General features: G+C 41.9%; 2 protein-coding genes across 2 annotated transcripts; one reads left to right on the top strand and one right to left on the bottom strand.

Moving 5' to 3' along the window:
* Window positions 1–1,438: 1,438 nt before the first annotated feature.
* ttll9 (tubulin tyrosine ligase-like family, member 9) lies at window positions 1,439–13,222 on the top strand. The gene is made up of 14 exons (XM_014145850.3): window positions 1,439–1,635; window positions 2,004–2,050; window positions 2,545–2,637; window positions 2,874–2,985; window positions 3,712–3,897; window positions 4,282–4,350; window positions 4,521–4,611; window positions 4,736–4,776; window positions 4,975–5,062; window positions 5,655–5,713; window positions 5,851–6,047; window positions 10,428–10,541; window positions 12,087–12,211; window positions 12,403–13,222. Exons 1-14 carry the CDS (start codon window positions 1,621–1,623, stop codon window positions 12,471–12,473), a joined length of 1,308 nt encoding a protein of 435 aa, XP_014001325.1. The 5' UTR covers window positions 1,439–1,620; the 3' UTR covers window positions 12,474–13,222.
* Window positions 12,627–21,662, bottom strand: fam217ba (family with sequence similarity 217 member Ba). Its single transcript, XM_014145852.3, has 4 exons — window positions 20,894–21,662; window positions 17,119–17,212; window positions 16,943–16,992; window positions 12,627–16,866 (listed from the first exon to the last, which is right to left on the bottom strand). Exons 1-4 carry the CDS (start codon window positions 20,998–21,000, stop codon window positions 15,474–15,476), a joined length of 1,644 nt encoding a protein of 547 aa, XP_014001327.1. The 5' UTR covers window positions 21,001–21,662; the 3' UTR covers window positions 12,627–15,473.
* Window positions 21,663–21,841: the final 179 nt, after the last annotated feature.

Genomic DNA, 21,841 nt, shown 5'->3' with positions numbered 1-21,841 from the left:
TTATGAGTTACCACACCCGGTCTCAGGGATGGCTATCTCTGAAAATTCCTTTGGTCTTTACAGAGTTAGGTAAATCAGGTTTAAGTTTTCTTGCAACTTATTTGTGGAACAATCTTAAAAATGTTCTTAAATTTGATGTTTTGGTTCCTGTAGTGCTATTCAGAAATCGAATTGAGGATATTATTACTGATGAATGTATTTGTTTTTTTACGACAGTTTTTCAATCTACTTGTATTTTCTGTAATTTCTGTAATTATACTTTTTTTAAAACACTTCAATGTCAACCTGTAAAATCTAAGATTTTTATAACTAACCCAAGATAGACCAGAGCATGACGTTTCCAATGGAAGCAAATGAATCAGAGTGTGCAGAACACTCGGTGGGCAGAGCCAAGCACGAGCTAGTGAGATCCTATTGGCGCGTTATAGCGTTTATTTTAACATTTTCGTTAGCGAACCCTAGTTCTGTGAAGTGCGCATGTGCACTCCATCTAAACAACGCAATTTTTAGAAACTCCGTCCACTCTGTTTGCTACAGATTGTAGTTTTGGAAACAGAAAACTGTATGGATATCAATTGTTTCATAGATGAGAAAATGAGCAGAATATCGCCCAAACTGCATCTCGCTCCATCTTTTCTCACTGCCGGCCCCTGGGCTTCCTTTCATCACCATATATGGTACTGAGTGGAAACGCCAAGCGGATGCTTCACATTTATACATCAGGTGAAATATCTGGCTCGTTGTTCCAGCTGTAGTAAATTGGCTCTTTGGCTAGCTTTTGCTACAGCCTATGTCAATGAGCGTTAGCATTCTAGCTAACAATTGCTGCATCCAAAATAGTTATTTTTTCAAAGATCACAACCAAATATAGTCTTAGCGACTGTTAAATCAATAATCAAAACATAATTAAATGCGTATGAGAACCTTAAAAAGTTAGTTTGTTTAGAAGTAATAAAAACGTAAATCTAGGCTTTGTTGAATGGGCGCAGATGATGCTGATGATGATGATGATGGCTTTCTTATGGTGCGTTCCCGACAACTGAGAACTTGGGGGAAAACGAGGTAAAATGACGTCAGTAATCTTAAAGTCGTAAAGTCGTAGCTCTAGAAAGAAGCCCAAGTTCCCGAATTGGATTTTCGAGTTAGATGACCGTTGAAAACTAATTTTCCCAGTCGGAGCTTGTTTTTTCCTAGTTCCCAGTTTTCTTGAACGCACTGAAGTTGGAGGTTTCCGAGCTTCCAGATAGTTTGAAGGCGGCATTAGTAGCACATCTGTGCGTGACGTCAGTGTGTCTTGTACTGACTGAAAAGGGGGTCTACCAGTGCTGTACGCTTTTTCTCTCTTCCTATGATTTGGGAAATATGAAAATAAATGTAAATAAATGTTCAAAGATTGTGTGTGTGTAATTCATTGGAATTCAAGATTATAAATACAGTTATTTTCAGTCTTCAGGTTGCCATGACAACATGTGTTGTCAAACCAGGTAGATACTAGCTAGCTAGCTACTTCTTTCTAGTATATCTGGTCAAACTACTCGACAGCTAGCTAACGTTAATGCTAGCTAGCTAAACATTTAGCTGACCCCGGTAAACAGATGTGGCGACTGCTACCACGAAAACATGTCAAAGAATAAGGTAGGAAAGCCCTTCAAATAAAAATGTATGCATGCTCTGTGTAGCCAACTTTAGCAACGTTAACGTTACTGTTAGAGCATTTTGACCTGTGGTACTGATACTGGTGAAGCTGAAGTCTGGTTCTTCTAGGCAGCCGACAGTGGGCTCTAGAGCAGATCTAGCACCGATTATCAGCTGCCTAGGCTGGTCTGGTCACGACTTCATTGTGTCCGACTCAGAGGCAGATATATTTAGCTTTGTCTCTGTTGTGAACGTTAGCGAAGATAATCAACTAACGTTAAATGTCTAGCTAGCTAACTTATTAGCCTATCACTTGTTCAGGCAATTGTGAATGGCTAGCTAGCTTAAATCATTCATTGTTTCACCAGACTGCTGGATACAAGGGTCCTTATGGTTATCAAAAAAGAAGAGAGGGGTGAGTTGTTCTGTAAATATGGTTGTTAACCAGCTAACGTTAGCTAGTTAACGTTACTCACTAGCATGATTGGAAACATCTGACAGTACATAGACAATTTGACATTCATTTTGACGCCAGCTAGTTAATTGATGATAGCCACTGTAGGCTAATGCTATTAGCTGTGTGTGTGTGTGTGTTTTGTTTATTTGCATTTTACTAGCTACATTGTGTGTACACACTTTAAGAAGAAAAGGTTTTACATGGAACCAAAAGAGGGTTCTTCAAAGTTTTCTCCTATGGGGACAGCCGAAGAACCCATTTAGGTTCTAGATATAACTTTTTTTTGTTAGTGTAGACGGACTTACATGATAAGAAGTAAAATGCACATGATTTGTGATATGTGATCACAGTAATGGCAAATGGGATTTTATCTTGTGTGATGTTGGATGGCTGATGTTTGTGACATAGCCTGGCAATGGAAGATACTAACAAACCACTTGCTGACTCCATAGGGATGGAAGAAGTTGTGTACGTTACAAATGTGGCCTAACAAACACCATTCAGGATGTCTTGCGACAAAGACCAGGCTGGATGGAGGTCAAAGAGTGAGTTGTGTAGGCTAGACCTAATGACGTAGCCACAATGTGCGTGTGTACGTCCACTACATTGCATTTTGATTAGGCTTTGTAGCATATTGTATCCAGAGTGTGTGTATGAATGTATGTATGTGTGAGTGCGTGTGAGCATTTTAATTAGCATATTGTATCCTGAGTGACTTAGCCTACATTTCAAGACGTCAAATGCCCATGTTTTTTACTTTTTTTAAAATCTGTGAGCACAGTGATGGAGAATGGGATTTTAACTGGTGTGATGTTGGGTGGCTGAGGGAGAATTTCGACCACTCCTACATGGAAGAACACGTGAGGATATGCCATTTCCGCAATCATTATGAGGTCAGTCAGTACCATTACAGATTAGTAAGTAACACTTACTGTGGGGCCCCCCTATCTATGTATTCATAAAGCCTTTACAACACTAGCCTACAAAAGACAATAGGCTATAACAGCCGTCATATGTATGCTTGTTAGATGACAGGCAAATCTGTTGTCATGTGCTTCTATGTCAACTTCTGCACATGACAACAGATTTGCCTGACTATAGCCTAACTAGCCTCATAGAATATTTTGCCGTGTCCATAAGGTTCATGTTTATCACTGCCTATGGGGGACATTATAATGTCTTAGCTGTTATGAAGGCTTTTATGATGCACGAGGATCCCTACAGTAGTGTTACCATGTATTGTAAAATAAAATTGCTGTTACCATATATGGACAGCAGGTGTCATTGTAACATATTTTCCCATGTGGCGCTCTTATTTATAGTCATGTATATTATAAGGGCAATCTGCAGAAATGGAGATTGCTGGAGAAATGCAACCACTCTCAAATTCATAGTTAGATAGACTTATGGATGAAAGTACTGGCCATCCATCCTTGAGATCAAAATTATACATTATTAGTTTAAGTAAGATCATAAGGCATTTCTTAAAGAATCAATGTGTATATAGGCTATCATTAATTTAAGAGTAAAAAAATGGATGTACCAATCGCAGATTGCCCCTCATAACATAACACTTATGTTTGTACTGTATCATAATCTTAATTTGCTTTATGATGCAGCTGACGCGCAAGAACCTAATGGTGAAAAACCTGAAGAGGTACCGCAAAACCCTTGAGAGGGAAGCTGGCCGCATTGAAGCGTCCAAATGTGACTTTTTCCCCCGAACCTTTGAACTACCCAGTGAATACCACCTCTTTGTGGAAGAGTTCAAACGGAGCCCGGGCAGCACCTGGATCATGAAACCGGTGAGAGGACCTGCAGATTTGTTTTATTGTTTAATCTAGGCCTATCGAACCTTTATTTAATCCATTCCCATCAAAGATACAAAGACATATATTTTCCAAGGGAGATGTGGCAAACAAGGCAGCTCCAGTTTAAAAAAAACACAGAACAATCATACAACCAGAACATACCTGTGCACTAAGTCTATAAGTCTACAAATACATTATTTTCAACAGTGAACGTGACAATTCACACAAGCTTAGTTTAGCATTAGGTTGCCATCAGTAAAAAGAAGAGTAGACAAAACTATTGCTTTTACATTATGCACTAACATAATACATTTGTATCTTTATACTATAGTTATGTTATAGTTTGAAGTTCATCTCCCTCTATCAATCTTTGTTCAGGTTGCAAGATCTCAGGGGAAGGGCATTTTCCTATTTCAAAAACTGAAAGACATCATGGACTGGAAAAAGGTAACACCATGCGGTAATATAATAAATTGAAACATTACATTATATGATTGTTGTGCAATGTAGATGTCTTATAGGTTGTTGCATGGTTTTACATGGTTTATGTTCATGTTTGTAAAAAAAAAAAGACAATGACAAACACACACTGACACTGTATGTTTGTGTTTGTACAGGATGGGAGTCGCTCAGAGGAGCAGAGAGATGAGACTCAAGTGGAGAGCTACGTTGCACAGCGCTACGTGGAAAATCCCTACCTTATCAGTGGTGCATTAAACTTAAGTTTGATAATAGGTCTAAGTTTGGAATAAATTATTACACAATGGATACTTTTGATATTTCTGTATTGCTCTTCTCTAACTTTCTCTTTTTATGACCTTTCCTTACATAGGGAGAAAATTTGACTTGAGGGTTTATGTATTGGTTACATCAGTAAGTTTAGGTCTTCTCAATCACTAAATTAATCAAAATCAAAGTAATCAAATCTAAAACTATATTGGTAAATCATTGGATTAAAACACTTCACTCATACGGGCTTGACACATGTCAACTGATGAAGTAAGCAACACATGCTGTAAAATATGTCAATTTAACATTGTTAACTAGAATTAATTTGTGTGTATGTCTTAGTATATCCCACTGAAGGCATGGTTATATCGAGATGGTTTTGCCCGATTCTCCAGCACCCGATTTTCTCTCACCAGCATTGATGACCAGTGTATCCTTCTCCTTACCTCATTACAGCCTTGTATGAGAGCTGAGTTATTGTCTAAAAATAGTTATCTGCACACAGTAGTCGACTGTTCTGCAGCCAAATAATAATAATTGTATTTTCCTAAGAAACAAACTCCCAACGGTAGGCTCTATTTCATCTCGACTCAATTCAGGATTAAATCCGGAATCCTAATAATAAATTGTCTGTAACAATTTGAGTCTTTTGAATTGCCTGGAATTTAAATACATTTGACCCAAATTCTGTTCTACTATTTCTCCATCTCTTTCTCCAGCGCCAGTCTGTTTGTGCCATCATGCCAACTCCTTGTCACTCATTACCCTGTCATACAGTGCATACCAAAAGTATTCAGACCCCTTGACCTTTTCCACATTTTGTTACGTTACAGCCTTATTCTAAAATGGATTAAATCATTTTTTCCCCCTCATCAATCTAAACACAATACCCCATAATGACAAGCAAAAACAGGTTTTTAAGAAATTGTTTGGCTTGGCAATGACAGCAATGGAGTTGGCAGGAGTACAAACAGATCTGGGACTAGGCAAATAGAACATGTCTCCTTAATGCTTCTCCTAAGATGTCCATCTCACCAATGTGGCAGTGCAAAAAACAGCGCCAGATTATGATCCTGAAAAGGTGTGTAGAATTCCTTCAAAAGTCACAATGTTGGGGGTAATCTAATCCGAATGTTTAGTTAGACCACTGCTAAACACAATTTAAGAATAAATTACTTTGCTATGAATCTCTCTCTATTCTCCCTTCCGTGTGTGTAGGGCTGTAAGTGGCAGATGCAGCAGCTTCGGCGATACCTGACTGCAAGGCATGGCACAGAGACCATAGAGGCTCTGTTTAAGGACGTTGACAACATATTTGTCCGTAGCCTGCAGAGTGTGCAGAAAGTAATCATCAACGACAAACACTGCTTTGAGCTCTATGGCTATGACATCCTACTGGATCAGGACCTCAAACCGTGAGACACACACACACCTCCCTCCTCATTCCCCACCAACTGACTGCATTTCTAATGCAAAACATTAACCAGTCTGAGCCCAGTATGTAACCATTGAATTGCTTTATAAATCTGACGTTTATGTAGGAAGGAACCTCATGAAGCTGGTTGAGGGAATGCAAAGCTGTCATCAAGGCAAAGGGTGGCTACTTTGAAGAATCTAAAATCTAAAGTATATTATGATTTGTTCAACACTTTTTTGGTTACTAAATGATTCCATATGTGTTATTTCATAGTTTTGATGTCTTCACTATTATTCTACAATGTAGAAAATAGTAAAAATAAAGAAAAACCTTGAATGAAAGGGAGAGGGGGATACCTAGTCAGTTGTACACCTAAATGCCTTCAACTGAAATATGTCTTCCGCATTTAACCCAACCCCTCTGAATCAGAGAGGTGCGGTGGGCTGCCTTAATCGACAATCCATGTCTTGAGTAGATGTATCCAAACTTTTGACTGGTACTGTATATATACACAGTATATATATAGTGCATTCAGAAAGTTTTCAGACCCCTTAACTTTTTCCACATTTTGTTACGTTACAGCCTTATTCTAAAATTGATTAAACCATTTTTTTTCTCCTCATCAATCTACACACAAGACCCCATAATGACAAAACAAAAAACATTTGTAGATGTATTAAAAATAAAAACGGATATAATATTTACGTAAGTATTCAGACCCTTTACTCAGTACTTTGGCAGCGATTACAGCCTCAAGTCTTCTTGGGTATGACGCTATAAGCTTGGCACATGTGTATTTGAGTTTTTCCCATTGTTCTCTGGAGATCCTCTCAAGCTCTGTCAGGTTGGATGGGGAGCGTCACTGCATAGTTATTTTCAGGTCTCGCCAGAGATGTTCGATCGGGTTCAAGTCCGGGCTCTGGCTGGGCCACTCAAGGACATTGAGACTTGTTCCAAAGCCACTCCTGCATTGTCTTGGCTGTGTACTTAGGGTCATTGTCCTGTTGGAAGGTGAACCTTCACCCCAGTCTGAGGTCCTGAGCGCTCTGGAGCAGGTTTTCATCAAGGATCTCTCTGAACTTTGCTCCGTTAATCTTTCCCTCGATCCTGACTAGTCTCCCAGTCCCTGCCGCTGAAAAACATCCCCAGAGCATGATGCTGCCACCATCATGCTTTTCCATAGGTACCAGGTTTTCTCCAGATGTGACGCTTGACATTCAGGCCAAAGAGTTCAATCTTTGTTTCATCAGATCAGAGAATCTTGTTTCTCATGGTCTGAGAGTCCTTTAGGTGCCTTTTGACGAACTTCAAGCGGGCTGTCATGTGCCTTTTACTGATGAGTGGCTTTCATTTGGCCATTCTACCATAAAGGCCTGATCGGTGGAGTGCTGAAGAGATGGTTGTCCTTCTGGAATGTTCTCCCATCTCTACAGAGGAACTCTGGACCTCTGTCACAGTGACCATCGGGTTCTTGGTCACCTCTCTGACCAAGGCCCTTCTCCCCCGATTGCTCAGTTTGGCCGGGCGGCCAGCTCTAGGTCGAGTCTTGGTGGTTCCAAACTTTTTCCGTTTAATAATGATGGAGGCCACTGTGTTCTTGGGGACCTTCAATGCTGCAGATATTTTTTGGTACCCTTCCCCAGATCTGTGCCTCGACACAATCCTGTCTCGGAGCTCTACGGACAATTCCTTCGACCTCGTGGCTTAGTTTTTGCTCTGACATGAAATTTCAACTGTGGGACCTTAAATAAACAGGTGTGTGCCTTTCCAAATCATGTCCAATCAATTGAATTTACCATAGGTGGACTCCAATCAAGTTGTAGAAACATCTCAAGGATGATCAATGGAAACAGGATGCACATGAGCTCAATTTTGAGTCTCATAGCAAAGGGTCTGAATACATATGTAAATAAGGTATGTCTGTTTTTTAAATGTAATAAATGTGCAACATTTTCTAAAAATCTGTTTTCCCTTTGTCATTATAGGATGTTGTGTGTAGATTGATGAGTGAAAACAAATATTTAATACATTTCCACATACTGTAATGTGGAAAAAGTCAAGGGGTGTGAATTATTTCTGAATGCACTATAGATGAGCAAACAAATAGATGAGTGATACCCCCTCCACTTATTTGCCCATCCAGAGAATTAACCAAATATACAGATGGAGATTCAGTGACACAAAATCACATTGATTTGTTAAGACTCGTCACAGTCTTTTGGTCGGGAGTAGGCCTAGGCTAGTAATTGACATAGAGTGAAGTAATCCACTTGTTACTTTTTCAATTTAACCTTTATTTAACTAGGCAAGTCAGTTAAGAACAAATTCTTATTTAAAATGACGGCCTACACCGGCCAAACGTGGACGACGCTGGTCCAATTGTTCACCGCCCTATGGGACTCCCAATCACGGCCGGTTGAGATACAGCCTGGATTCGAACCAGGGTGTCTGTAGTGACGCCTCAAGCACTGAGATGCAGTGCCTTTGACCACTGCGCCACTCGGGAGCCCCAAAATGCTGGCAAAATGTTCTGACCAGTGCTAATAAATCAGTCAACTAGACAAGATGATCATGAGCAGCACTCACCTCAACTTAGCTAACATTTCCACAGCCTAAATGTAGCCTAAACAATATCCAAATGGAGATATTGGTTGATTTATCAAGACCCCACGCTTGTCTCAAAGCAGCGCAAAACAGTGGTGAAATAGTTCACCACACGCGGGTAGTCTTTTGCTTCAATCAATTGAATGACATTGGGAGTTTTAGCAAGCAACAATTTGATGCCATCAATTGTATTAGCCTACTTTATTCCAATATATATTTTTTTGTTCAGGGATATTTAGTCCCACAGTAATTCTTTATAGATCCATCCAGTTGTGGTTAAGAAAGCAGTGCATGTGGTGAGCTATGCGAAGAGATGGGTGAGACATGCCTCGCAAAGTTTAGAACTGCCGGGATGATAGTAGTAACGGGTGCTGCCTAGCAACCATCAAGTGTTTAAGAGCGTTGGCAGAACTTTACTGCAATCATGACTAGGTCGGTTGGAGGAAATATAAGTATAGGCTTTGTCACCGGCAATACCTTTCATATATAAAGAAAAGTTGGCGGGATGCTAAAGTTGGCAGGAAAACGTCATGGTTTGAAAGGTGTATAGTATATAAGGTTCAGGGCAGGGTACTGGGCAGAGGCCAGCTAGTGGTAACTGTTTAACAGTCTGATGGCCTGGAGATACAATTGAATCTGTTTCTCAGTCTCTCTGTCCCAGCGTTGATGCACCTGTACTGTCTCTGCTTTCTTAATGGTAGCGGGTTGAACAGGCCGTGGCTAAGGATCTTCTTGGCCATCCTGTGACACCGGGTGCTGTAGGTGTCCTGGAGGGCAGGCAGTGTTTCCCCGATGATGCGTTGGGCTGACCACACCACCCTCTGGAGAGCCCTGCGGTTGCGGACAGTGCAATTGCCGTACTAGGTGGTGATACAGCCCGACAGGATGCTCTCAATGGTGCATCTGTAGAAGTTTGTGAGGGTCTTAGGGGCCAAGCCAAATTTCTTCAGCCTTCTGAGGTTGAAGAAGCACTGTTGTGCCTTCTTCACCACACTGTCTGTGTAAAAGGGACCATTTCAGGTCGTCAGTGATGTGCACGCCGAGGAATTTGAAGCTTTTGACCCTCTTCTCTGTGGCCCCGTGGATGGGGGCATGCTCTGTCTGCTTTCTCCTGTAGTCCACGATCAGCTCCTTCGTTTTGTTGAGGGAGAGGTTATTTTCCTGGCACCACTCCGCCAGAGCTCTCACGTCCTCCCTGTAGGCCGACTCGTCATTGTTGGTAATCAGGTCTACCACTGTTGTTGTCAGCAAACTTGATGATTGAGTTGGAGACCTGCATGGCCAAGCAGTCATGGATGAACAGGGAGTACAGGAGGGGGCTGAGCACACACTTCTGTGGGGATGTGCCTAACTTGCTTACCTTCACCACTTGGGGTCGACCCATCAGGAAGTCCAGGACCCAGTTGCACAGGGAGGGGTTCAGATCCAGGGCCCTGAGCTTAGTGATGCGCTTGGAGGGCACTATGGTGTTGAAAGCTGAGCTGTAGTCAATGAACAGCATTCTGACATAGGTATTTAGGGGCAGTCTGCAGTACAATGGCGATTGCGTCGTCCGTGGATCAGTTAGTATGTCCACAATGTAAAGTGGTAGCTAGGCCTGTCACCATTCTTGGATCATCTTAACGTTAGATCATTGCCGTCATCCTTAATCTCTTTTGGGCAGATTCAGAATTATAAGCGGGCGCAACTCTTCACTTAATCTTTCATTGATGTCAATGGGAGACTGGTGCAAACATTCAAGTCGGATCGCAATTCCTAATTTGTCTCTCCACAGGTGGCTGATTGAGGTAAACGCCTCTCCCTCTCTCACCGCCAGCAGCCAAGAGGACTACGAGATGAAGTGTTGTCTGCTGGAGGACACCTTACACATCGTGGACATGGAGGGCAGGTAGGGAGTGGGGAAAGGATACTCAACCCAGGGCCAACATGCCTACTGGTTTCCTTCTTTGCTTTTGATTTAGCCACTGATTTAGACCTTGGAAATCAAGATTCTCAGGCCAATCGGTGACATTTGGGTTTTAAAGTTACTCTCCAAGGAAAATATAATTTTTAAAAGCTCATTCTGTGAACTCATAGCCAAATAATGTTGTTGACTCACAAGTCCTTTACTTGTATTTGTGGCCAAAGCATAAATTAGATAATAACCACTGTAATACCCCTCCTCAAACCTGTATCTGAAACAGACGTTTTCAAAAAGTTGACCTCTCACACTTTGGCCAATATGTCTCATTGCCTGAACTGGCAAATCAACTGTTCAGAAGGGGGGGGAGAATCTATTTCACTCATATTGTATAGGTCATATTTCCTAGAAGATCTGGACAGCTAAAATACTGGACAGTTACTGAAGAATCCGCAGACAATATGGCCCCCTAGTGATAGAGCTGAATATCTGTGGATTAGGGTAGACGTCATTATGACCCTTTGTGGCAGGGTTGTGGGCAGTTCCATTTCAATTCAGTTAATACAGGAAGTACACAAATTTCGATTGGAATTTTTGTTATTGAATTTGAGTTTACCAATTTGAGAAACCAGTAGGCATAAATTTGAGTTGTCCCTTTTAAAAGGGAACTACAGGTTCAACTCAGAATGTTTACTCTGTATTAACATTAACTGCGTTACACCTGACATACCCTATAAGCTCCAGTGCAGACTGCAATTGTCACTAGATATTGACCTAGCCTCAAAATATACAGTATCAACATTCTGAGTGACCCGCAGTGTGGTTGCCTTTAGTGATGGAATTGGATCCAAATATTGGCTTGCTCCTTTCCCATCTTTGTTACTTTCCACTGATGAAAAGACTTGATTGGTAGTCTCCCTGTGCAGAATGATTACCTCCTACATGAACAATGTTCCAACATGCATGTCTGCACCGATACAAACGTCCAGTTGGTATAGTCGGAAATAGACAGGAAAGCAGGAAATCCAGCGTTCTTACTTCACTGCCTTATCCGATTGTACCCTGGTAGAAATATCCCCACCGGACACAAAATTGGTAGCTAGCTAGATGGAGCTGGCAGAGAATATTTTCAATGTGTATTTTCCAAGTTAGTAGTTTGCATGAGCCATGACAGCGAATGTTAGTGTTACAAGCTTTCCACCACTGACTGGCTGTGGCTACAATTAGCCTAGCTATCTGCGTTCCCGTTGGGCCCACCTCTTTTATGTCTCCGAGGTGAAAATATATCAAGGGCACAATTCCCGCCTGCATTTTAAGCTGAGCCTAGCCAAATGTATGATTTGTTGGGAGAGTTGTCTGTCTGAAGAGCACCCTCCCTGGAAGATTTTTTTCTCCCCTTTCGAAGTTGCCAAGAAAATCCCCTATTGTTCCCAGACCTAAGGCAACAGCACTTCCGAGACTACTTAATAGGAGAAAGTGATTTGGTGTTATTTTTCCTATCATCTATATTCTCTCTTTGGTTGTTCTCTTTAGATTGACTGGCAGGGAGAAGAGGGTTGGTGGCTATGACCTCATGTGGAACGATGGACCCGTCTACAGAGAAGATGTCAACCTAGAGACACTGGGCAGCGCCTGTTTCACTGCAAACACACACCTCGGTTAGTCTGGCTTAAACTGTTACTCAGTCACCACACTTGGGTTCAAGTTCATCTCAAGTCAGTCAAACAAAAAAGCCTCAGAAAATGATTGGCTCTTAACCATGAATTTTTACACTTCAATACATTTGCTTCTCACCTTAGAGAGAGCATAATATCAGATTGTGTTTTGACAACTGTTTTCTCCACAACAGGCTGTGTAAACGACAGAAAGAAGCAACTCCGTCAGCTTCTAAAACCATTTCCAGGCAAGAAGAGGATATGACACACTACCCAAAAATATTTTCCAATTGAAATCAACAAGCCTACATATCACCACCAGTATACAGTTTCCATCAATATTTCATAAATATGTATTTTCTTACTACCTCACTCATAGATGGTGAGGTCACACTCACTCAATGATATCACTCAATGATTCAGTGCAAAGCATATTTATTTATATGCCTTACAAACAACTGCATTCAACATTGAGAAAATATGCACCACTTTCTGTGTGCGTGTGAGAATGTTTACGACAACTCTACTCCCTGATCTATGGCTTAGATACTTTACATTAATATTGAATAAATAAAGTGCAATTTAACACAGTACGACTATTACATGTATGTAGCGTTTCAATTAATAAATTCCACATAAAGTACAATACATTGATAGACGTTCTAATGTAAACAAATGGAATAACTGTTAAATAATGGCAAAAAAAAACATTTTTCCTACCCAATACTGTAAACATAAATGTCAATGACAAATGCGAATCAAAATGTGATTAACACAATATCTATCATAAATAGAACTATGGTATACAAAATTTGGAAAAATACGCATTTACATTCGTAGCAAACATTAGACTGTCTCTCTTGAACAAAAAAAGAGTTTAGCCCTATGCAAATTATACTTGTAATAGACAATGTCAATTAAAGTCTATTCAAACAAGAGAAAGCCCTTACACAAGTATACCTTGAATAGAGTATATCATTCATATTGAACCAATAAACCATCATTCCAACAATATCACAAAGTGTGTGTCTCTCTGTATTCAACAACTGAACTCTTAGACACAGAAACAAATGAGGCACCAAAGAAAGATACATGATGGTCAAGCAACAAAGAAAAACATAGTGAGAGAATAAAGGAACAAATACATTCCAACACCAAAAACAGCTCCACTTGACCGATGATGATGGCTATTTTGAGTGAACCTCAGGCTCTGTGGATCAGCCTACTTGCTGACTAAATAATGAATGGTTGACTAATAATAGGCCTACATGTTGTCTACTTTTCAACATCAATAACCTGTACTGACAAAAATGGCTGTACAGTGCAAAGTGCCTTGAGCCAAAGTCTTCAGTTTGCCTAAAAGCCTTAATTGATTACAGTCTGAAATAAACATGTCTGGAAAAAATATTTACTCCACACATTAGATCATGATATCATGGTCCAAGCTCCATGTAAAGGCTTGCGTGTATTGCCCAAACCAAAATTGTTACAGTGCAAGATTGTTACAGTACAACATGTTGGCAATGTTTTTATTCTTTGACTTATTAAAGTATCACTTAAAATGAAGTCTACATGAAATAGATGAGTATATATTTTTTATTTGACCTTTTGAAAGTTGCAAACAGCTAGCGTAGTGATTTAAACAGCAGTAAAACAGTTACAGAGCCTTCAGAAAGTATTCACACCCCTTGACATTTTCCACATTTTGTTGTGTTAGAGCCTGAATTTAAAATGGATTAAATTGAGATTTTGTATCACTGGCAGAGCCTGTTTCACTGTGGAATTATGTTTTTAGAACATTTTTACAAATTAATTACGGATGAAAAGCTTGAGTTAATAAGTATTGAACCCCTATGTTATGGCAAGCCTAAATAAGTTCAGGAATTTCAAACAAAGATTCGACCACAATGACATGGATGTTTTTCAATGCCTCGCTAAGGTCACCAATTGGTAGATACAAATTTTAAAAAGCAGACATTGAATATCCTTTTGAGCATGGTGAAGTTATTAATTACAATTTGGATGGTGTATCAATACAGTGTAGTCACAATGTAGTCACTTCAAAGATACAGGCGTCCTTCCTAACTCAGTTGCCAGAGAGGAAGGGAACCGCTCAGGGATTTCACAATGGGGCCAATGGTGACTTTAAAACAGTTACAGAGTTTAATGGCTGTGATAGGAGAAAACTGAGGATGGATCAACAACATTGTAGTTAATCCACAATACTAACCTAAATGACAGAGTGAAAAGAAGGAAACCTGAACAGAATACAAATATTGCAAAACATGCATCCTGTTTGCAACAAGGCACTAAAGTACTATTGCAAAAAAAAATGTGGCAAAGAAATTAACTTTATATTCTTAATACAAAGCGTTATGTTTGGGGCAAATCCAACACATCACTGAATACCACTCCATATTTTCAAGCATGATGGTGGTGGTTTCATCATGTTATGGGTATGCTTGTCATCGACAAGGACAATGGAGTTCTTTTTAGGATAAAAATAAACTGAATATAGCTCAGCACAGGCAAAATCCTAGAGGAAAACCTGGTTCAGTCTGCTTTCCAACAGACACCGGGAGACAAATTCTCCTTTCAGCAGGACAATGGCCTAAAAGTTGCTTACCAAGACGACATTGAATGTTCCCAAGTGGCCTAGTTACAGTTTTGACTTATAATCGGCTTGAAAATCTAGGGCAAGACTTAGAAATGGCTGTCTAGCACTGATCAACAACCAACTTCACAGAGATTTAAAAAATAATAATAATGTGCAAATATTGTACAGTCCAGATGTGCAAAGCTCTTAGAGACTTACCCAGAAAGACTCAACGCTGTAAATCGTTGCCAAAGGTGATTCTAACATGTATTGTTTTTAATTAACTAGGCAAGCCAGTTAAGAACAAATTCTTATTTACAATGACGGGGGACTGCAGTGACGCCCCTTGTACTGAGATGCAGTGCCTTAGACCGCTGCGCCACTTGGGAACCACATTGACTCAAGGGTGTGAATACTTACGTAAATGAGATGTTTCTGTATTTAACTTTCAATACATTTGCAAACATTTCTAAAAACATGTTTCCACTTTGTCATTATGGGGCATTTTATGTAGATGGGTGAGAGAAAAAATCTATTTAATCCATTTTGAATTCAGGCTGTAACACGACAAAAACTAAAAGGATATGAATACTTTCTGAAGGCACTGTATATTATATAGAACTTTATCAAGCATAACTTTAAGCTCCTGTACTGAGCCAGGAAATGTGCTTACTTTGCAATAAAGTGAACATTCTTTGCTTTTCCATTCGCTTTGGCAGACAACGGTGCCTTGAAGAGAGAGAGTGGCTCTTTTACTGTTCTTTTAACCCCAATTTTAGATGCCTGACTTCCTGTTTCTGTCCTCTGACAGTCTTTCTCGACCCTCTTGATCGTGTTAGCCTCTCGTTTACTTCCAGAGTGTGTGTGTTTCTCCACACCCGCCTTAGCCGTACTGGACTCCTTCCTCACCTCGGCTTCCGAATTGGCTCTGGCGCGGCCTTTCTTCACACTGGCCTGACCTTTACCGTTAGTGCCTGGCTCCTGGGCGGGTTTGCGGATGTTACCAACTGCCTGCATGTGTCTGACGTGACTTCTTCCTGCCGAGGGGCTACCTGGAGTCTGTCCTCCTCCACTGCAGCCTGTAGCCCTACTCTCAGAGGAAGTGACCCGGCTCTCACTGCTGCTCCTCTTCGGGGGAACCCCGGGCCTGGCTCGGTGCTCCAGCAGGGGACTGAGGCGCGAGTGGCGCTGGTAGGCGTAGGAGGAGCAGCTCCCGTTGCACAGAGGGTAGCGGATGTGACAATGGGGGCAGACAGGGAGGCGGGCGAGCTGCTGTGCTGCCAGCGAGGGGGGGTTGTGAGGGGCAAACGGGAAGGCGCGCTGACACTGCCGCAGGCCTTTGGGGGAGCTGAGGCGGCTGGGTGGCGCCGTGTGGGGCCGAGGTGCGTTCGTGGTGGTGGCAGAGGGGAAGCCCAGGGCCCTAGGACGGCCCCCCGCAGGTCGGCAGGTCTCCGCCTGCACAGTCTGGATCTGGAGCCACTCCAACTGCAGCAGCCTCTCCAGGTACTTCTCCAAGGGCCCCACAGGTTTGGGGCGAGGTGCGCCTCGGCCCTCCGTGTGGAGGAACACAGCCAGTTGGCGTAGGCTCCAGGTGTTGAAGGGAGGAGGCAGGAAGTCAGGGTAGTTGTAGCTGACACTGTCGTTGTCGCTCGTGGCCCCGTGTGGTCCTGGGAAGGCTGGGGGGAAGTCGCTGGAGTTGATCACTTCAGCGCGGAGGTTGAGATGGGGTGGGGTGCAGGGGGTACAGGGGGAGGGGAGTACGGGCAATCTCTCTGAGTCTGACAGGTCACTGGCACTGTCCGAGTCGACTTCCTTCTGCTCAAACTGCCTGAGAGACTCCAGGCTGGGGACTTGAGTGGGTGTGTGAAGCCGCATTGGCCCCTGGCGCAGCCCAGGTATAGGGGAGAGGGGCAGAGAGAGAGCTTTCCGACTTCGGCCCAGTACCCCATGGTTCTGATCTAACTCACCGCAACATAGGGACGTTCGCTGAACCTCTCGCTTCTCCTGCCTCTGTGTGGAGGAGTGTGTGTGTGGTTTAGACTTCAAGCCTCCTTCTTGAGGGCTGTGGAGAGTTAAAGTGTTGTTAAGGATTTGACTGGACTGAGTCATTTTAAGAAAGGGTTCCCCTATAAACTTACCTTGCCAGTTTGCTAGTGTTTCGAGTAGTGCCAGACTTGACTCTGCTTCCCTTTGAGAAAATGTACCATATAAGTTATTTGTCAAACACTAGTCTGGTTATTAATGGTAATTGTGCACATAACAAGACCTCATGATCTGCAAGACCTGCAAGATGAATTCACCACCAGTCACTCACCCTCTGGATTGTCGACACAGTGTCCTTATCCTGATCTGGAAGGGCATTCTTGAGCTGAGCTCCTGCCTTCTTCACCTTGTTAGCTTTCTTTGAACTGTTGAAACAAGAGAGTGGAGTGAGGAGACGGGAGAGAGCTTGTAATGATCTCTTTGCACAATATGCAATTTGGAGTGTTCCTTCATGTGGGCATTCCTGAATTTGCAGGAACCCCTCTTTATCCTTCTTTTGGTCACTTTTGAAGCTACGACTCCGGTATACAGGTGGGAGGCGGTGGCACGCCAGTACAGTAGGTGGCAGTAATGCACCATAACGTTGGATGCCAACCGCCAATAAACCCCACAGAAGATGTGCCTGTCGGGCATTGCTTTCCTCCAATTATGTTAACGATGCCTAGGGCAGGTGTTCGACAAGTGTTAGCGAAGGACACTGGATGCTAGGTAGCTAACTAGGACACCGGCGGTACATAGGAAGCAGGATGCGGGATATGTAGGTAGCTAGCACACTGTTTTCCCGCAGTTCTGTTAACCACGGTGAGGGCAGGTGTTCGGCAGGCGTTAGAAAAGGAGTAAATCCATTTGAATTCAATCACTTTTTGACACCACCCCTTTTGATTTCAACAAAACCTTCCATACATATTTGTCCATTGTAGAAGTGCTCAGAAAGTGACTTTTTTGGCCTGAATGCTAAAACATTCAAGACATAAAAGGTGCTCAAAGTTTACCTATTTTGCATACCATGTCATCATCACTGATTAAGATAAACAGTTGAGATTGATATCATTTACAAACTTACAAAACAGGGCTGTCAAACTGTTTTATAGTTTTTTTACCTTCATCGTCAATTATCTAAAACTTTTTTTCATATTCGTATATGTTGAAACTTAGACCCTATTTGACTTAATCTGAGGTTTTCGGTTGTGCCTGCCATCGATTAAGGTACAACATGCTCTTGAATACAGGTTGGGTGTCATGGTTTGGCTGATAAATGTAGTAAAATAGAATCAAATTGAAATTCCGACTTTCAAATAGTACGACAAAGATGGTTATAGGTCCACACATAGAATGTTGATTTATGTTGTTTTAAATTATACTCAACCCTCCATTGGAAACTTATTGAAATCATAGAAATATAGATAATAGAAAATACATGACTGCTGGATCCTTGTGGTACTCGTTAGAAGTTACAATTTCAATTCAATTGAAATGGTGTACCAGCTAAATTGCAGTGGTCTGAAAGGAACAGGTCCATTCTATGAATTATATTTATATGATTTAAATGACACCCACCCTGTATTCAAGAGCATGTTGGGTCTCAACCGATTGGAGGCACAACAGAAAAATCTAAGACGAAGACTCTAAGCTACAACATATGTGGTTCTGAAAAACTTGGAGTTTACGAGTTTTTAGATAATTGATGTTAAAAGGTTAAGGTCCTTTGATGTAGATTCAGTGTATACAAACAGTGTAATTCCTTGCACTGCTGAATTGCTGATTACCGGCACGGTGTACTTCCTGTGTGTTTTTATACAATGTATTTTACGCACCAGCGCATAATCTGTCTTTTACGCCCCGATCACACCAACAGTGTCTGCATTTTGGTACACCAGAAGTGCATTTATTTCCAATGGAACGATGTGTTTGCCTTGCAGCGTTACGTTGCAGTGCGTTCTGTGTGGTGTATGCGTCAAACAGTATGCGTAGCTGGCTTGACAGAAATGGTAGCAGAAGGTGAATGTTTAACTTTTGTTGCACACATCCACATTATGCTGCATACTATTTTGCGCAACAACAGTATCTGTGTGATCAAGGCGTCCCGCACGCCACTCTGACGCTTCGATTGCGCAAAATAGTACGCAGCATCATCTGGATATGTATGCAACAAAAGTTCAACATTCACCTTCTGCAACCATTTCTGTCAAGCCGTCTATACATACAGTTTGACGCATACGTTCGATAAATCCAACGTATGTACCACACCGAACGCACTGCAACTGCCTCTGCAATGCAGTGCTGCAAACGCAACGTTTCATTGGAAATGAATGTAATTCTGGTGTACCAAAATGCAATGATGTTGTCGGTGTGTTCGAAGCGTTAATGCTTTGCAGTTGTGCATCCTGATCCTGATGTATTATGCTGACTGCTCCCTTATGTACATACATTCTGTTTATAGTTCAATAAAGTTTATTGCGACGTGCTGGCCACCTACTCCTCTTTCTTTTACATTAAAAGGTACAACATTTTTTTGAACGTTTATTCAATTTATTTATGAAATTACAACATTTTGACAACCCTGTTTGTAAGCTTTTAAATGATATCAACCGTTTACTGTATTTTCCAGTGATGAAGACATGGATGTCTCTTCGTATGGTGGGGTATGGAAAATGGGTCAACTTCGAGCACCTCTATGTCCTGAATGATTTGGCATTCAGGTCCAAAAAGTAACTTACTGACCATTTCTTCCATGGGCAAACATGTATACAAAGTTTTGTTTAAATCAAAAGCAACGCTGTCAAAAAGTGATTGAATCCATATGGATTTACCCAAAGGACAAGTGGTGCTAGCTAGGACTCCAGCAGTACACAGTAGCAAGAGGCGGGATAGGTAACTAGCTAGCACAGCAGTATAGTGTACTTCGCCCCCAACCTGTCAGGGCACTGTTTTCCCTCAGTTCTGTTAACGATGGCAAGGGCAGGTGTTAGCGAAGGACACTGGGTGCTAGCTAGCTAGGACTCCAGTACACATCAAGCGGAAGGCGGGATAGATAGCTAGCTAGGACACTGATAAATAGTTTATTTTCCCGCAGTTCTGTTAACGACAGCGAGGGCAGGTGTTTGGCATGCAGGCGCGAAGGACACTGTATGCTAGCTAGCTAGGACTCTGGCGGTACACAGCAGGCAGGATAGGTAGCTAGCTTGAACACCAGTAGACGGTGTCCTTTGCCCCTGAAAAACTCAAATAATACTTTTATTTCCCATTTGACCCAGATTTTAATAACATAGACAATCAGGGATATCCAGAATATCAAAAGTGTCACACAAGCATGAAGATGTCTTGCTCTTTGGGAGGGGGCATGCCTGCAGATGCAGGAATGCCCACATGCAGAAACAATTGTGGGCCGCAATCACACACTATTGGGAAATTGTGAGGAATGCATGAATTATGAACCCAAGAAGTACTAGCTAGCTCTTTTACTCCTGAGGTGCTGTTGCACCCTCTATACCCCCCCCCCCCCCCCCCCCCCCCCCTCCCTCCCTATTTCTATGGGCACAAGCACTGTTCATGACACAAGCTGTTCATACCCCTCTTGTAGAGAACTTTGCAGGTTTAAAGCTTATGTCCTGCAATTCACACATTATGAAGTGCAGATAAAAAAAATACTTTTAAAGCTCATTTTCTTGCAATTCTATACATTTTACCACGCCTAATGTATATTCATATGAAATTTGAGTGACTCGATCATTACTACAGTTTTGGAAACCACTGCTCTATATAACCACTGTGATTATTATTTGACCCTGCTGGTCATCTATGAACGTTTGAATATCTTGAAGAACGAGCTGGCCTTAATGGCCATGTACCCTTAAAATATTAACCCGTACAGCCAGAAGAGGAATTGCCACCTCTCAGAGCCTGGTTCCTCTCTAGGTTTCTTCCTAGCCACTGTGCTTCTACATCTGCATTGCTTGCTCTTTGGGGTTGTAGGTTGGGTTTCTGTATAAGCACTTTGTGACAACTACTGATGTAAAAAGGGCTTTAAAATACATTTGATTGATTACCTTGTAATCGGTCCGTTGTTTTCAGAATTTTTCGTACGTATCTTCTCTTTGGAAACAACGCGTTTCAATGCCGTGGAGGCAGTGCGTTCCTGCATAATGGGGCCCATGATCCTGGAGCTCAAGGACAGCTGCTTTCAGTCCAATGCAACGGAATAATGTCCTACAGTAGCTATAGATGCCAACCTAAATCCCATATGAGGTACTCTATGTTAAGGGTAAAATCGTCCATATTATCGAAAGTGATGCAGTGCATAATGCGCATATCAGGAGTCTATTCCCGTGCGAAAACAAATACTGTAATAATATTCCAGTTTTCTCAAGGGTTTACTGCCGTGTCGTGTACGGCAGCTAACGTGAGTCCCCGATCAATATAACAACTGTATCCTAAATTCGTTTCCGCTATCACTGTCTCGAATAGGTTTGTTTACTTGCTGCGGTCCTTGTCTGGCACAGTTCGGTAGCCCACTGCTGGGATGCGTTCAGTTCATTTAACGATTTGCTACGTTGCATGACGTACCCGTTTCCCCAAAACGGTGCGCATCGTTCTTCAACATTATTTGAAGTGTGTTTGCTCCCGTTTGACAGGTGTGATCAATATGTGTCTGCCCATTTCAAATCGCAAAAGTCGTGCAGCACACAGTCGTCCCCTATGCCACCATAGCCTATTCACAACATTCAACTGGTCGTTCAGAACAGGACCGTTTCCAACACAACGCTTAGTTCTGCTGAATGCGGCCCTGTTGCGTTAGCAGAGAAGAGCATTATGGGAATTGATGTCATTACAACTGACGCTTTAAGCACACACATGCTGTATTGTTTTCTGTATTTATTCGTTAACCATACAGACGTGTAAATATGTTTCAGGTTCAGTAGGTACATTTATGTTAACTTAAATTCTCACTAAGACGCTGACAAATATTACTATCATGAGCTCAACCACTGCATTTC

Source organism: Salmo salar, chromosome 15, assembly GCF_965601325.2.
Source record: "Salmo salar chromosome 15, fSalSal1, whole genome shotgun sequence".
Classification (NCBI taxonomy): Eukaryota; Metazoa; Chordata; class Actinopteri; order Salmoniformes; family Salmonidae; genus Salmo; species Salmo salar.
The sequence above is the reverse complement of the archived record's forward strand: the minus strand, read 5'-3'. Positions and strand labels throughout refer to the sequence as shown.